The 18,507-nt window shown below is 38.1% G+C and overlaps 2 protein-coding genes across 2 annotated transcripts in view; one reads left to right on the forward strand and one right to left on the reverse strand.

Annotated features, from left to right (window-relative positions):
* LOC127618908 (zinc finger protein 845-like) overlaps positions 1 to 10,997 on the forward strand; it is a 58,570-nt gene extending 47,573 nt beyond the window's left edge. Inside the window, exons 8-10 of the mRNA XM_052091609.1 lie at positions 5,206 to 5,298; positions 5,389 to 5,700; positions 9,514 to 10,997. Of these exons, the coding sequence (XP_051947569.1) occupies positions 5,206 to 5,298; positions 5,389 to 5,700; positions 9,514 to 10,655 (1,547 nt within the window). The 3' untranslated portion in view covers positions 10,656 to 10,997. The remainder of the gene's footprint in view (positions 1 to 5,205; positions 5,299 to 5,388; positions 5,701 to 9,513) is intronic.
* The window catches only part of LOC127618950 (uncharacterized), a 435,826-nt gene that overhangs the window by 125,634 nt on the left and 291,685 nt on the right, over positions 1 to 18,507 (reverse strand).

Below are 18,507 nucleotides of genomic sequence, written 5' to 3' on the forward strand. Positions count from 1 at the left end.
AGAAGGCATTATATTTCAGCATTATATATAATGTCCTTGTGGGACATTTTCATGTTTTCACTGTAATAATTATTAGAAATGTTTCCAAACCTCTCTTCATATTGACACATTCATCCAGATCTGACAAGAGCCCTTAATGGGATAGTTCACCCAAAAATTCCAATTCTCATTATTTACTCACCCTCACGTAACCCCAGATGTGAATGAATTTCTCAGCTCTGTAGGTCCATACAATGCAAGTGAATGGGTGGCAACATTTTAAAGCTAAACAAACAAACATAAATCAGCATAAAAGTAATCCATAAGACTCTAGTGGTTAGATCAGTATCTTCAGAAGTGGTGTGATAGGTGTGGATGAGAAACAGAGAAATCACTTTCACAATCTTCTAGTGTATTTGGTGTTTCACATTCTGCGAGGGGGCGCCGGAAAAAATCGCTCTCGAATTCGGTCAGTAGCAAATGTCCCCAGTGTGAAAATCACCTTAGATTGCAGTGCTTTCCAGATAAAAATATCTAAAATAGACATCTCAGAGATGTACATGTGCTATCTGGGGATGGAATTTCTCACAAACGAGAAAAGGACACTTCAGGAAGGTCTTTGTATTAATTGAGAAAACATGTTTGTGTGTGTGGATTTACAGTACTGTGCAGAACTTTTAGACACTTCAGTAAAATAATGTAGAGTAAACAATGTTGTCCACCTTGATCGTTTTTGACCGTGCCGCCCCTTCAGCTATGGTGCTGCCCGAGGCAACCACCTAATTCTCCTGTGACTAGTAACGGCCTTGTATGTAAGCATCAAAAGATTCAGTGACCATCCAATGTTGTATGGGACTGCACGGGACAGGGCGCTCCTTCTGCTGACATGAGACACATGTAGCATATTTGGGACAGTTTAGTTCTCTGTTCAGTTAAATTTAAAATACATTTCTCTGTTGATCTCATTAAAAATGAGTTGTGATGCTGTGAATAAGGTGTGTTGTCTGATGTCACTAATGTAACTGTAATAAGGTTTTGATCATTTCAGCACCAGGGGCCGGTTGCACCAGCTATACATAAATTACGACTTAGCCTAGTTGTGACGTAAATGGGCACTTAGTCACAATTTCTGCACTACTAAATATTTGAGTATTGCACCATTAAACTCAGGTAGGACATAACTCTACATATAAACTAAATATTTATAAAGGATTAACGATTGGAATAAAAAAAGCAGACTGATATTTTATGGCATCAATGAGCTCATGTTTTACATGACATCAGTCCTTTCGACATACAGTATGATGTTGATATTTAAACTTGTTTACATTTGAGAGAGAAAAATAAAACAAACTTTTATGCTTGAAGCAGATCTAATGGTGCAGTTTTCAGGGTGTGTCGCCCGGTGTCAAGTGTCAACACATTCAAAATATATATATGGTATTAAAATGAACAAATGTCTATTTTTCCAGCCTGTTGTATCAGTATTTATTTATCACCTCTTATTTATTTCGGATACAGTTCCTATATATTGTTATTTACACAGGGCAAATATACAATTTATCTAAATCTACTTTTATTACGCTTCGTATTTTAATGGGGATATAATTTATGACAGCTGACAGTTACGTGAGCAAACAAGGTTTAAACATCAACTGTAACAAAATAAAACTGAAACGGATGGCTTTTTAACACATCTGTGTACAAATATGAAGGCTGTTCATTGGATAAATACAGGTAAACATCATATTATGTGACTACTTTACGAAGAGCTTACAAACTACTAGTTAAGTCTTGTCTTAAGAACAGTTGGTGCAACCAAATTAAGCACCGACTTAGTTACAAACTAACTAGCAGTTACTAATCCCTTAGTGTGAACTTTACGTCTCAAATTAAGTGAGACCTTATGCACAGTTGGTGCAACCCTACCCAGACACACACATACTGAATATAATGAATCATGAATACGTTTTTTAGAACTTTTATCCCGCAGTCCAGTAGGTGGCGGTAAAGCATCAAGAGCTGTTTTGCAAACCGCCAATGACTCCGAAGAAGAAGAAGAACTTATTTCGGTGTGGCGGGAATATCGTTTGTTTGCCACAAGTTAAGTTTGTTAAACCGCCATAAAACACCCCAAAAAAGAAGAGGAACTTATTTCGGTACGTGCTCAATCTTGTATGTATATTTTTCAATATGACTTTTTCTCTCTTTAACACGAGTAGGATGGCGTTATCAACTTTTTTGAGTGTGTGTGTCTGTGTGTGTGTGTGTTTACAGGAATATAATTTTAAGCGGTATATGGATGAACTTAATCCTGGAATAGGGAACAAACATAGTGACCAATAAACCAAATGTAATTTTGACTGATGGTTTTTCAAACCTAACATGCTTCAAGATGACATAACTATGTTGCTTGAGAAAGCCAACATATTATGTTACATGAACGTATTATTATTAATAATACTATTTTCCTGAAATTAAAATTTCAACAGCCTTACCTCCAAGAGAATCTTACGAACTACTAGTTAAATCTTGTCTTAAGAACAGGTGGTGCAACTAATATATATTATTTATTTTTATGAGAAATTGTCCTCCCTGCTCAGGAGGGGTGATGTAAATCACAAAAAAACTGAAAAAGAACTCTTTAAGAGAGAAGAGCACTTATGATAGTGAAAGTAGAGATTTATAGTAAAAATGACTTAATTATTGATTTTTTTTCTCACCACTTCTCATTTACTTCCATTGAATGGATCAACAGAGCTTAGATATTCTTCTAAACGTCTTCATTCAATTTCTGCAGAAGAAAGTCATACACATCTGGAACTGCATGAGGGTGAGGAAATGATCAAATATCCCTTTAACATTCACTTATTTGTACAATGCATAAAATGAAGTCTTAGGACAAAGTGAAAATTTTAGTGAATGCTGTATGTGGAATAATGACATGGAGAGCTTCAATAATTTTCAAGTAATTGCATATATTTCCTATTTTTGAAGTGATCTTGTTTTATTGTTATCATCGAGTTCCAGTCTTGGTTCAAGGTTCGGCCTTTCTCAAGCCAACATCAAAGTCTGTCTTGACAAACTTTTTTTTTCTAGTTCTGAAGTACTATGCAAAGAATAGCTCACATTCGCCCATAGGGGGGCGATACAGGCCATACCCAAATAATTTCAAAATTATTTCATTTCCACCCCAATTGTCCAATTCTTCTGAAACTTGGTGTACATGCCTCATTTCTCATGGGGAACAAAAGCCTCAAGGACCCATAATTTCCACCATGATAGATTTTCCTGTACAGTGAAAATTTGGGAAACCGACAAAAATCTTCCCCTTAACCATAGCTCCAATTGACTTGAAATTTGGTACCCATGTGTAGAATTGATGTCTTTCAATTTGTTACTTAGTAAAAATTAATACAACACAAAATGGCTGAAAGGGGCGTATTTATGTAAATGCATACAATGCCTCAATATATATGTGTCAATAAATTAAATGTCATTTTGACTGATGGTTTTTCAAACCTAACATTTTTCAAGATGACATCATTCTGAAGTACTGTGCAAAGAATGGCCCACATTCGCCCTTAGGGGACGCTACAGGCCATGCCCAAATGTCCTATGTTCAAAGTGATGACATTTCCACCCCATTTATTCATTTCTTCTGAAACTTAATATACATACCTCATTTCTCATTGGGAACAAAAAAGCCTCAAGGATCTATAAGGTACGGCATGATGGATTTTACTGTACACTGAAAACCTTTAGTTTAAGATTAAGACAGAAAGACATGTTTTTTGGATTCCTCCATTGGGAGGGTTTAATCCCAACTATCTACTGATCAATTTTAAATGATTTGCCATTTTTAGGAGGAATCGCATTGCTGCTTGCAGCTATATTTTCATCTTATTGAGCAGCTGAGTTTTTTTTAGACACACATAGTTTAAGATAACTTTAATATATGTGAATACACTCAACACCTGTGTTCCATCTGCGTTCTGATTTACAATTTGTTGTGCAAGACTGTCACATTTATTTAGACACTGCTAGTTTAAAAATAAGTTCAATATTTATTAATGCATCTCTAGACACTTGTGTTCTGTTTCACCATTTGTTGCGCTGCATTGAGTGTTTTCACAAATCGACATTTTGATGAAGTTCAGGTTGCAAAGGGGAATTGATGCTATTTAGGCTCATAGCTCACTATGCACATTATTCCCTGAACTCTTGTCAGTTTACCGTGCACATATTTAGGGTATTAAGGCACCTTTCTCCTTATTAAATGCATGCAGGACTTAAACATTTTAAAGTTCTTCATACTGTTGCACAAATTCTGTTGCTTATATGAATTTAAACCATCACCTTTGTACACAGCCAGGGTAAACTGCACCTTTGTGTTTGGAAGCGTTTTGTGAATCAGATGCTGTTTTCTGTAGTCCTTCAAATAAACGCACTGCACCTGTGAGACGCAGATTCCCTGAGCTTGTCCCATAAGTCACTTGCTCGCGCTGCTGTTGTCCAACACTCGTTTGGCTGAACAAATGGTATTTCACATAAGGCTGACATTTATGTTGATTTATAATAGAGATCCCTGGGCAACTGCCCAATCGGCCCGGTGGTTAATCCGTACCTGCCAGTTCTCATATTCTGCAAATAAATGCTCTAAATGACAATATTTTTATTTTGAATTTGGGAGAAATGTTATCCGTAATTTATAGAATAAAACAGACATTTTCATTACTGAAACAAATACCTATAAATGGTAAATCCAGAGAAACTGATCATTTTTGCTGTGATCTCTTAATTTTTAACTATATGATTTCCTTAAAGATGCTGGATATCTCAGCTGAAGAAAGAGGTGACGTCACTGAAATCAAAACTGATGGAGAGAGACGACAGGTTACAGGTTAAACATTCATTTCATCCTTAAAGTTGAGATTGTAATTTTTTAAATGATGTGACGAACGGTACAGATGTGATTGTGTTGTGTTTGTTAGAAGCTGGAAAAGGTTTCCTGTCAATCTTCAGTGTGTGTGACTGATGGGACCTCCACAGAATGTCTGGATTCAGTGTGGAGCGGCAGAGATCAGTCCACACCACAGCGACTGCTGGACAAACTCTCTGAACAGAGATCCAGAGACACACAGGACTCACAGCTCACTTTACTCTGTTCTACTGATGGTAATCAGGGTGATCAAACCTCCACAGAGTCTCTGAAGATGTGTTCAGTAAAGCTGATGGACTGCAGGAACTTGATGAAGATGAGAGGAGAAACCACTGCAGAGAAGCAACAGTGTGATGAAGATGATAATGACGTGAAGAGTGAAGTGAAGCTGGAGGAGATAAAATACGAAAACACAGCAGAGGAACAACAGAGAGAAGAAGATGATGATGATGATCAAACCTCCACAGAGTCTCTGGCTTCTGTCTGTAAAGTTGAGGAACAGCAGATACCAGTGAAGAATGAAGTGAAGCTGGAGGAGATAAATGAAGAAAACACAGCAGAGGAACAACAAAGAGAAGGAGAAGATGATGATGATGATCAAACCTCCACAGAGTCTCTGACTTCTCTCTGTAATGCTGGAGACCAGCAGATGCTGCAGATACCATTGAAGATGAAGATGTGTTCAGTGAAGCTGCTGGACTGCAGGAACCTGATGAAGATGAGAGGAGAATCCACAGCAGTGAAACAACAGAGAGATGATGATGATTTTATTCCTTTTGGTATGTTTCTTATTATTTTGTGTGATCCGTTCACAAGTGGATCTAGTTGCATTCAGATTTCAAAGGGAAAGTCTCTGATTTCAGGATGGAATACATCAGTCATTAATCAGTTTAGTACAGCATGATTAAAAAGTGCAGAAATGTAAGAAAAAGAAAATGCTAAAAACTGTCGCACCATGTCTTTTAACTGGGGGGCCAAACACCAAAGGTGCTCTAATCCTAATGTTTTTGTACTGATTTTTTCTTATTCTTTTTTCTGCCTTAAAAGTGTTTTTTCAGCAAAGGGTCCTAGATACAACAAACTTATGGGGCTTTTCCACTGCCCAGTACAACTCGACTCTGCTTGCTTTTGGGGGGTTTTCCACTGTGGATAGTACCGGTTTTTAGTACCACCTCGGTCAATGTTCCAAGCGAGCCGTGCCGATTCTACATGTGACGTCAAAACCCTGCAGATCACTGATTGGTCAGAGAGAATCGTCACTACAAGTGTCACTGGATTTGCTACACGGGACATCAACCCGCTAGTTTTAAAGTTGGCTACAGCGATAGCAGTATCATTTGTTCACTCGACTTTCAAATTGTAAAAAGAAATGGCTGTGTGCAAAACCACGTTGTGTAAAATAAACGAGGTACAGACATTCCTCTCATTAGCGACAAACGAAACGACGCAAAATGGAAAAAGTCTTTCAGGAAGTGTCTCAGCTGTTGGCCACACACGGCTACCACCGGACTTACCAACAGTTAGGGAAAAGTAAAAAAAATGTAATCATAAATGTGACTACAGAACCATCAAGGAAAAGTGGAAGTGGTTCGACCACATTGACGCTATCTAGCGAGCAATGGGAGGAAGAGTACCTTGGACTCAGTCATGGCGTTGTTGGAGTCCATGATGGAGGATGGCACATTAACTCTATATTCTGCTTGAAAGCTTCACTTAACTGCAGTGGAAAAGCAAGCTTAAGAAAAGTAAACCGAGAGAGCGTAGAGTCAAACCGTAACGTGCAGTGGAAAAGTGCCAAAAAGAAAAAAAATAGCACAGACAATCATTGTAAAAGTAATCCATATGACTCCAGTGGTTCATTTAATCTCTTATAAAGCAATTCAATAATTTGGGTGAGAAACTTATAAATATAAATATTTAAGTCCTTTTCACTATGTGTTTACAGTGCATCCGGAAAGTATTCACAGCGCTTCACTTTTTCCACATTTTGTTATGTTACAGCCTTATTCCAAAAATGATTAAATTCATAATTTACCTCAAAATACTACAAACAATACCCCATGATGACAACGTAAAAGAAGTTTGTTTAAAATCTTTGCAAATGTATTAATAATAAAAAAACTTAAAATATCCCATGTACATAAGTATTCACAGCCTTTGCTCAATACTTTGTTGAAGCACCTTTGGCAGCAATTACAGCCTCAAGTCTTTGTGTATGATGCTACAAGCTTGGCACACCTATTTTTGGGCAGTTTCTCCCATTCTTCTTTGCAGGACCTTTCAAGCTCCATGAGGTTGGATGGGGAGCGTCGGTGCACAGCCATTTTTAGATCTCTCCAGAGATTTGGGTTCAAGTCTGGAATCTAGCTGGGCCACTCAAGGACATTCACAGAGTTTTCCCGTAGCCACTCCTTTGTTATCTTGGCTGTGTGCTTAGGTTCATCGTCCAACAGGACAACGACCCTTCGCCCCAGTCTTGCCATTCAGGCCGAAGAGTTCAATCTTTGTTTCATTAGACCAGAGAATTTAGTTTCACGTGGTCTGAGAGTCCTTCAGGTGCCTTTTGGCAAATTCCAGACAGGCTGTCATGTGCCTTTTACTGAGGAGTGGCTTCTGTCTGGCCACTCTACCATACAGGCCTCATTGGCGGAGTGCTTCAGAGATGGTTGTTCTTCTAGAAGTTTCTCCTTTCTCCACATAGAAATGCTGGAGCTCTGTCAGAGTGACCATCGGGTTCTTGGTCACCTCCCTGACAAAGGCCCTTCTCCCCCGATCACTCAGTTTGGCCGGACAGCCAGCTCTAGGAAGAGTCCTGGTGGTTCCAAACTTCTTCCATTTCCACAATCCTGTCTCGGAGGTCATCAGACAATTCCTTTGACTCAATGGCTCTGTTTGTGCTCTGACATGCACTGTTAACTGTGGGACCTTACAGGTGTGTGCCTTTCCAAAATATGTCCAATCAACTGAATTTACCACAGGTGGACTCCAATCAAGTTGTAGAAACATCTCAAGGATGATCAGTGGAAATAGGATGCACCTGAGCTCAATTTTGAGCGTCATGGCAAAGATTTGGAATACTTTTTTAAAGCGCATAACTGTTAATTAGAAGGTTGCTGGTTCAATCCCCACAGTCACCACCATTGTGTCCTTGAGCAAGGCACTTAACTCCAGGTTGCTCTGGGGGGATTGTCCCTGTAATATGTGCACTAAGTCGCTTTGGATAAAAGCGTCTGCCAAATGCATAAATGTAAATGAATAGCCACACTGTGTGCAGGTGCCCTTTATAGCTGGGGGAAAATAATCAATGTTATTCAGCTTTGGGGCAACATAGGTTAATAGCAAATATTATCTACTAATAAAATACTAGACAGATAACCAATAACAAAGCATATAATCTACAGTTTTGATTTGCATAGCATGTAAAACTGAAAGGCATGTATTGAGACAAATATTATACAAATTATACTTCGTCTAATTCATGGAATAGAAAATTGCAATTCTTATTAAAAATATTTTACAATATTTAATTTGCTGCTTTCATGAAGAATAAGTCTGTTCACCTTTTCTTTAATTTTTATTGCCAGGAGAATATACGATACGATAACATCCATTTATTCACATTTGATAATCCTGTTTGAAAATAGAAAATATGGGCTAGTCCATCGGCACATTTCAAGAAATCAAAGGTTTTGAGTCTTGACAGGTTTTGGTTTTTACAACCAGTGTAGGAGGTAATGCGCTAAAAGTAACACGTGTCACGTAATCAGATTACTTTTTCAAGTAACTCAATATTTTTTATTTTTGACCATAATATCTGAGTTGCATTTAAAAAAATAACACGTTGCTTTTGTACACCTCTACTGTCCCTGTGTTGCAAGAAATCAGGAGTACAAATGTGCTTAAAATCAGTAAACGCATTTAGGCGGAGGGATTATAAGACTAGTCTTCCACTGTCCACAACATGATACACAGGTGAAATACTCGCTCAGTTCATTGACTTATGCTGCCGACCTGCTCTGTGAGACACCTCCCCGTAAGTAGGAGAATAGGATGAGAAAAGCTGACTCTGGATTAGTGGCTCAGAGCAACGTACTACATCTATTGTGTACGCAGAGAAGACGTCTTCATTTCTAAAAAGATACAACATTTTTGTTTTATAATAAACATGTAGTTTGATTCATGAAATAAAAAATCTTTATGACATTTTTGTAGCAATAAAAATTATTTCATTCAAGTTGTATCAACTTGCACCTTTGAAGTTGTGGAGTCTGTACTCACCGTGGATCAACTCAAAACAAGCGTGCACTGAGAAAAATAATTTATTCATCAGACTATACTGGAAGCACTGTGTGTTTTGCGCTGTAGTTTCAACAGAGCTGGCTCATAAGAATCATTCATTTGTGTTCAACTTCATGTTGTCTTTCTGTGACTGAGGCTAATTCAATCTAAACCATAATCATGAAATGCAGTTACTGTATTAAATTAAATTGGTGTAATATATCAAAAATATTATAAAAATGTACTTTTTGCTATTAAATTAGGGTTCAATTTAATTTCTTTTTTTAACATTTGTCCCTTTTATTGTGTTTTAGACCTGATGAAGGTGAACGGGGATATTCAAGAGCTGAATGAAGTGGATGAGAAATTTCAGAAAGTTCATATTTTCAAAACTGGAGAAAATTATTTGAGTTGTTCAAAGACTAAAAAGAATTGCCCATCAAAAAAGTCTCCAAGAACTGCCAAAAATACTTTCACCTGCTCTCAGTGTGGAAAACATTTTACATATAAATTTCATCTTAAAACACACATGAGAGTTCACACAGGAGAGAGACCTTACACATGCCATCAGTGTGGAAAAAGTTTAACATCTGTAGGCCATTTTAAAGATCATCTCCACTGTCACTCTGGGGAAAGGCCATTTGAATGTGATCAGTGTGGTATAACATTTGTTGTGGATACAAACTTAAGAAAACACCTGAAAACTCACACAAATGAGAAGCCTTACAAGTGCTCACACTGTGGAAAGAGTTTCTCTCAGTCAAAAAACCTGAAAATACATGTGAGAATTCACACTGGAGAAAAACCTTACAAGTGCTCACACTGTGGAAAGAGTTTCACTCACTCACATAACATGAAAACACATGAGAGAATTCACACTGGAGAAAAACCTTACAAGTGCTCACACTGTGGAAAGAGTTTCACTCACTCACATAACATGAAAACACACGAGAGAATTCACACTGGAGAAAAATCTTACAAGTGCTCACACTGTGGAAAGAGTTTGACTCGATCACACGACCTGAAAATACATGAGAGAATTCACACTGGAGAAAAACCTTACAAGTGCTCACACTGTGGAAAGAGTTTCAGTCAGACAGAACACCTGAAAATACATGAGAGAATTCACACTGGAGAAAAACCTTACAAGTGCTCATACTGTGGAAAGAGTTTCTCTCAGTCACCACACCTGAAAACACACGAGAGAATACACAATGGAGAAAAACCTTACAAGTGCTCACACTGTGGAAAGAGTTTGACTCGATTACACGACCTGAAAATACATGAGAGAATTCACACTGGAGAAAAACCTTACAAGTGCTCACAATGTGGAAAGAGTTTCACAAACTCGCCAACCCTGAAAACACACGAGAGAATTCACACTGGAGAAAAACCTTACAAGTGCTCAAACTGGAAAAACATTGATGTACTTGGCAGACGCTTTTATCCAAAGTGACTTACAGTGCACACAGTGGTGGTGGCTGTGGGAATCAAGCCATCAACCTTCTGCTTACTATTTCTGTGCTTTAGCCAACTACACGACCATCGCGCCACAAACCCTGAAAATACATGACCCCCCCCATCTGCTGGCAGGTCATCCCTGTCTACCTGGATGAGGGAGGGGACAAGGGGAAGGAAACCAAGTTTGTCTCACACTTTGAAAAGACTTTCACTCAGCCACAAAACCAAAAAAATGTATGAGAGAATCCATACCGGAGAGAAACCATACCAATGCTCTTCATGTGGGAAGAATTTCAGCCAATTAAGTAATCTACATAAACATGGACAGATTTGCCTAAGTAGTAGAGGTCTGCAGGGGTCTTAAAATTAAACCTGACCCGTACCCGAGATGTGTGGTCCGAGCCTTCCCAGCCCGAATGATATCGTTAGATTTTATGCCCCGACCCAAATCCGAAATTGCTTAATACCTAATCGAGATTGTGATCTTTGAAAGATTAATTGTTCAGCTCTATTGGCAGCTAATCTTGCACACCAACACCTCTTAGGTCCCAGTATGGTGTCCTGCATCTGCAAAAACCTCTTCCCCCATTTTAATGATAAGATAAATAATACAATATTTTGTTAAACTGATTATTTCAAGTGTATATTGACTTGCCTGCTGTGTGTTAACATACTTCTGATGTCATTATTAAAGCCCATCATTCATAATTTGAGGTTGTGTCTAGTGTTTGAATTGACTAAAATTAGTGTTGGGTCTCATGTACTCAGATAGGAGACAAAGGCAGGCCTACATACAGTACAGTCATAAATCCTGACTTCGGCCTGTAGGAACACTCAAAGCCTGATAACACAAAACAAAGGGAGACCAAACAGACTACAGATCCCATCAAGACTTGCTCACTTTACACCTATGTATGTAATTGTGAAGGATTGAACTCTCAACTCCTGTTAGATGAAATGCACAACAGAACACACTCTTCATCCATGACATCATCGAGAGTAAAATACCTCAGAGATCCTTCTAAGCTTTGCTTCCAGTGACAGTTTGCACCACGTGTAATTGCAGCCCTGCGTCTCCCAGGTGTAGCCTCGTTGTCCAAGGAAATAATGTACATACCTGAACTTTGGCCATACAATCTCCATCTCCCTGGACAAGCCGAGATTTCTCTGTGTTCCAACGAGTACACTGACGGATCCGAAGGAGGCCGCTGAGCAATCCGCGTCTCACCCTTTTTCCTGCAGAAATTAAGATGATTTCTCTTCCTTCAACTGAGTCGACTTCGCCGATATGTCCGCCAACCCTCCGGTAATCGACTCTTTTGAATTAATAAAATTGTCTTACCCACTTAATGGCACAATTGATTCAATTCACAGGTTACAGACTAGTTCGGTTGGCTCGCCATCAGAGGTGGGTAGTAACGCGTTACATTTACTCTGTTACATTTACTTGAGTAACGTTTTGGGGGAAATGTACTTTAAGAGTATGTCTAAAAGTGGGTACTTTTTACTCTCACTCAAGTAAATTTCTAATACATACTTCTTTACAATGTGTGGCGTTACTGCCATTACATTATTGGGTTTAATTTGAATTAATGTGTAATTTATTGAGAGATTATTGAATGGGACTTTTATGAGAGCAGAAGTTTACAGCTGCGCGTGATGAGACTGTCAAGGTGCAGAAACGTCAATAAATAAATCAATCTTCCTTCTGTTTCTCATTTTTAATATATACTGTGTGTTAATATAAAGAGTAAACAAGTTTGATCAAATAAAGAGTACATTTTAAAATGTATCTGTATGTTTTGTCTATATGTAATATTAATCCAGTAATGATTTGTCAAAAAGTTATTTACTACATTCAGAATCAAATAAAGCATTGCAGGAGTGAAGGAAGCAGTGAACTCCCAGCTCATACGTCTTCCCCGTGGTGGATTGTGGGAAATTATCAGTCATCGAGTGTACTTGAAATGTACACTTGAAGTTAGAGTGCATTGTGGGTAAGAATGAGTGAACAAAATTAGGGAAGGAGTGGCTCACTCAGTATTCAGACATTCCTACAAAATAGCAAAAATTAGAAATAGTGCACTATCTAGTGGATGGGGGCGGTTTCAGACACAGCAAGTGTTCCACGATCAGGGTTGGTGCCCTACGTAGGTTGTGTACTCTGCATTTAGAGCGCGGCGGTACTGCTGTTCAGAACTAATTATCTAAATACTGTAACTACACTGAAATAAGAATCCACACAGGACTTTAAAAGCTATGAAATGGCGAAAGAAAGCATTATATTTCAGCATTATATATAATGTCCTTGTGGGACATTTTCATGTTTTCACTGTAATAATTATTAGAAATGTTTCCAAACCTCTCTTCATATTGACACATTCATCCAGATCTGACAAGAGCCCTTAATGGGATAGTTCACCCAAAAATTCCAATTCTCATTATTTACTCACCCTCATGCAACCCCAGATGTGAATGAATTTCTCAGCTCTGTAGGTCCATACAATGCAAGTGAATGAGTGGCAACATTTTAAAGCTAAACAAACAAACATAAATCAGCATAAAAGTAATCCATAAGATTCTAGTGGTTAAATCCGTATCTTCAGAAGCGATGTGATAGGTGTGGATGAGAAACAGAGAAATCACTTTCACATTCCTCTTGTGTTTTTGGTGTTTCGCATTCTGCGAGGGGCACCCGGAAAAATCGCTCTCGAATTTTTGTTAATTTCTCACAAAAGAGAAAAGGACACTTCAGGAAGGTCTTTGTATTAATTTAGAAAACATGTTTGTGTGTGTGGATTTACAGTACTGTGCAGAACTTTTAGACACTTCAGTAAAATAATGTAGAGTAAACAATGTTGTCCACCTTGATCGTTTTTGACCGTGCCACCCCTTCAGCTATGGTGCTGCCCGAGGCAACCACCTAATTCTCCTGTGACTAGTAACGGCCATGTATGTAAGCATCAAAAGGTTCAGTGACCATCCAGCGTTTTATGGGACTGCACGGGACAGGGCGCTCCTTCTGCTGACATGAGACACATGTAGCATATTTGGGACAGTTTAGTTCTCTGTTCAGTTAAATTTAAAATACATTTCTCTGTTGATCTCATTAAAAATGAGTTGTGATGCTGTGAATAAGGTGTGTTGTCTGATGTCACTAATGTAACTGTAATAAGGTTTTGATCATTTCAGCACCAGGGGCCGGTTGCACCAGCTATACGTAAATTACGACATAGCCTAGTTGTGACGTAAATGGGCACTTAGTCACAATTTATGCACTACTAAATATTTGAGTATTGCACATTAAACTCAGGTAGGACATAACTCTACATATAAACTAAATATTTATAAATGATTAACGGCTGGAATAAAAAAGCAGACTGATATTTTATGGCATCAATCTTTTCGACATACAGTATGATGTTGATATTTACACTCGTTTACATTTGAGAGAGAGAAGAATAAAACAAACTTTTATGCTTGAAGCAGATCTAATGGTGCAGTTTTCAGGGTGTGTCGCCGGTGTCAAGTGTCAACACATTCAAAATATATATATGATATTAAAATGAACAAATGTCTATTTTTCCAGACTGTTGTATCAGTATTTTTTTATTTATCACCTCTTATTTATTTCAGATACAGTTCCTATATATTGTTATTTACACAGGGCAAATATACCATTTATCTAAATCTACTTTTATTACGCTTCATATTTTAATGGGGATATAATTTATGACAGCTGACAGTTACGTGAGCAAACAAGGTTTAAACATCAACTGTAACAAAATAAAACTGAAACGGATGGCTTTTTAACACATCTGTGTACAAATATGAAGGCTGTTCATTGGATAAATACAGGTAAACATCATATTATGTGACTACTTTACGAAGAGCTTACGAACTACTAGTTAAGTCTTGTCTTAAGAACAGTTGGTGCAACCAAATTAAGCACCGACTTAGTTACAAACTAACTAGTAGTTACTAATCCCTTAGTGTGAACTTTACGTGTCAAATTAAGTGAGACCTTATGCACAGTTGGTGCAACCCTACCCAGACACACACATACTGAATATAATGAATCATGAATACGTTTTTTAGAACTTTTATCCCGCAGTCCAGTAGGTGGCGGTAAAGCATCAAGAGCTGTTTTGCAAACCGCCAATGACTCCAAAGAAGAAGAGGAACTTATTTCGGTGTGGCGGGAATGCACCTATCGTTTGTTTGCCAACAAGTTAAGTTTGTTAAACCGCCATAAAACACCCAAAAAAAGAAGAGGAACTTATTTCGGTACGTGCCCAATCTTTTATATTTTTCGATGTGTCTTTTTCTCCCTTTAACACGGGTAGGATGGCGTTATCAACTTTTTGACAATATATATATTGTGTGTGTGTGTGTGTGTGTGTGTGTGTGTGTGTGTGTGTGCGTGCGTGTGTGTGTGTGTGTGTGTGCGCGCGTCTGTCTGTCTCTCTCTCAATGGAGAAATAATGAAAAAGCAACTAATGACGGATAAAAATAACCATGTCGGAACCTTTACAACTCATATCCATCCGAGTGACGGAACATTTGTTTTTGGAGCACAAACTCTGACTGGCGACGCTCAAAAATGCTCGAAAATTTGTAATGTCGACATTTATTTTTTTACAGGAATATAATTTTAAGCGGTATATGGATGAACTTAATCCTGGAATAGCGAACAAACATAGTGACCAATAAACCAAATGTAATTTTGACTGATGGTTTTCCAAACCTAACATGCTTCAAGATGACATAACTATGTTGCTTGAGAAAGCCAACATATTGTTATGTTACATAAACATTATTATTATTAATACTATTTTTGTATTTTTTTGAGACTAAAATTTCAACAGCCTTACCTCCAAGAGAAGCTTACGAACTACTAGTTAAATCTTGACTTAAGAACAGGTGGTGCAACTATATATATATATTAATTTATTTTTATTATAAATTGTCCTCCCTGCTCAGGAGGGGTGATGTAAATCACAAAAAAAACTGAAAAAGAACTCCTAAGAGAGAAGAGCGCTTGTTAAATGATGTTATAAGCAGAGACTGCTGTGGGGAGTGTGGGTGCCCTCAAGCACTCTCAGAGCTGTAACTAGTTTGCCACATCCCTCAGAGATGAAGGTCAGCTTCACCTGCAGGGCCTCTAGCTTGTCATCTGTATCAAGCAGTTCTAGGATGTTTCTAACTGCCTGAGCGGAGGAATTCTCAGCCATAAAAAACTCCTTGTAGAGATGGACATGGTCAGCATGGTACTGAACTGATTCGAACCAGCTATTCCATCTTGTATTTCCTGGCTCAGGAGGTACCTTCACAGCCTCCTTTATTGTCAACAGTCATCTCCTCTTTCTTGCCGGTTTTTTGAAGAAAGCAGATTTCACTCACATCACTAAAGCTGTGACCTCGCTGAAGTAATTGTAGTGTTGACAGGTCTCTCCCACCAAATTGATGACATGGCACAAGCAGGTTGCATGCACACTGTTAGGCATTAGACCCTTCAATACATCTTTGTAGGCTTTAAGACAATATGATGCATTGTCAGTTACCACAGCCAGAATGTCATTTAAGTTCACCTGACTATTGTGGAGAGACTGCTGCACTGCCTGAGAAAATGATGAATAGTTGCAGCTCTCCATGAAGATCACATCAGTTAGAAAGTATTTTCCTTCATTACCTGTTGAATTAAATAAAAACAAATTGGAAAAATACTTAATACTTCTTCCAAATAGACTAATGTGCCTTAGGTGTTAATATTAGAAATGTACATGAATTATAATGAGCTAAATCAAAGTTATAGAATACCTAGCATTGTTAAACCTACAATCGATTTACTACAATAAAAGCCAATGCTAATTTAATAAACACTCACCTATTTAATGTTGAGGACACTCCGATCTCGGTTGTCTGAAGTTTCATCGACAACAATGACGATTTTCTTTCCGCGGATCTCTTGCATGACTTTTTGCATGTGTTGTTCAAAGACGCGCGGCAGGTGAATCTGTCTCAGGCTACTTTCGTTTTCTGGTAGTGCGCCTCCCTGTTTGCAATGCTTCAAAAGAAAGGGACGCATCTTCCTCATTTTCTCAAGCGGTATGTCCGTCTCTGCACACATTGCAACAAAATCCTTGAGATGGACTCTCGATTTTAGATGGTCATTGCAGGTATCTTTACGAGTCCAGTCAATAGTGTGTTGGCAAAACTTACAGAAAAGCTGTTGGCCAGACTCATAGTAGTCACTGGGATATTGTTCCGCCCGGTACTTGGCAGTTAATTGTGTGTTTCTTGATGTTTTAGATGCCAGTTGTTTTACCGGAGGCAAGTCGTTTAGACATGTTTCTTATCAATGATGGCAGTTCACGTGTGAATATGAATATTCGAGACATGGTTAATGTATTAAGGCACCTTTCTCCTAGGGTTGGGCGATGTCCCCTAAATTGGCAGTTGACGATGTTGACAGTAAAACATCGCGATGGACGATGATATCGTCGGTGGGGGGTGGCGGTTTAATATAATTTCATATAATTTTCAAAAATGATATGAAAAATTATAATTTCGTTATTTTACTAACCCAACTAATGACTCGTCGGCGCTTTATCAGTAGGTTGCACGACACGTGAAGCATTTTTTTTTAACTTTCACTTAAGAAGAGTTGTGCACTTTTTATTTTAATATATCTCTTTACATAAATACTATTTTCCACTTAAAAACAATAATTTCGTTATTTTACTCAATGAACAAAAGGTCGAGGCAGAAATGACTACCTGCAGGAAATGGCCATTGATGGGGAAGAGGACCCGCTGACTTGGTGGAAAACGAACGACAAAAGGTTTCCGTTCATGGCAAGATTAGCACGGAAATATCTGTGCATATGTGCTACCAGTACTCCATCAGAGCGGGTCTTCAGCACAGCGGGTAGTGTAGTTACTCCAATCCGCAGCTTATTAAAACCAGATAAAGTGAATATGTTGGTATTTCTGGCCAGAAACATCGAAATTTAAACATGGTCTATGGTGAAAGATAGTAGACTTCTTTACGCAACTTCTTTAAACGTTCATTTGTGTAGTTCATATGACCACTTTACAATATTTCAATAACATAATTTATTTTGTAGCCTGTGCTGAAGTTAATTGTGCTGCTAATTATAAGTGAAATGTTAATGCCGAGTTTCGGTCTGAGTGTTGTTCCGTTTTCTTGTTTTATTTGTTGTTCTTCTATGTTTTAATAAATGTGTGTTATTCATATTCACCTTGTTTCTTTCATTTGATTTGACATTATGGATTGATGGCCAAGGAAATGTTTCTTTGAAAGTATTAACCAGACAAAAGTTTTTGACGTTCGCTGGTCTGGGTTTATCTTAAACTGCCGCTTCAGTGTAAAGAGCTATGTGACAATGAGCAAGATTTTCTGAGACACAACTACTAATAATTAATTAATAAAGTCTATTTTCTAGTAGCCTACAACATAAAATAGTTTAATCTAAATGTACAGTGTAAGACATGTAAAAAAAAAGACAAGAAGCTAACAATGTCAAGATCAATATTTGTGTAGCCTGCCTGACACGGTATTTTCACAGACTAACACGTCACGTCTCTGGCATATACATATATGCATTAGTTATATTCTCAATTTAATTTACAGAGCAATCCCTGCAAAGTTTTTAGGTTAACTATAGAAGAGACTTGGATTAGTGAGTCACACTAGCAAGACTCGCAAAAGGGGGCGTGGCATCACGATGGTGGCTCGACATCGTGATGTTGGTCAGCCATCACAACCCTACTTTCTCCTTATCATTAAATGCATGCAGGACTTAAACATTTTAAAGTCCTTTA

The sequence above is a fragment of the Xyrauchen texanus genome, chromosome 25 (genome assembly GCF_025860055.1).
Source record: "Xyrauchen texanus isolate HMW12.3.18 chromosome 25, RBS_HiC_50CHRs, whole genome shotgun sequence".
NCBI classification, from domain to species: domain Eukaryota; kingdom Metazoa; phylum Chordata; class Actinopteri; order Cypriniformes; family Catostomidae; genus Xyrauchen; species Xyrauchen texanus.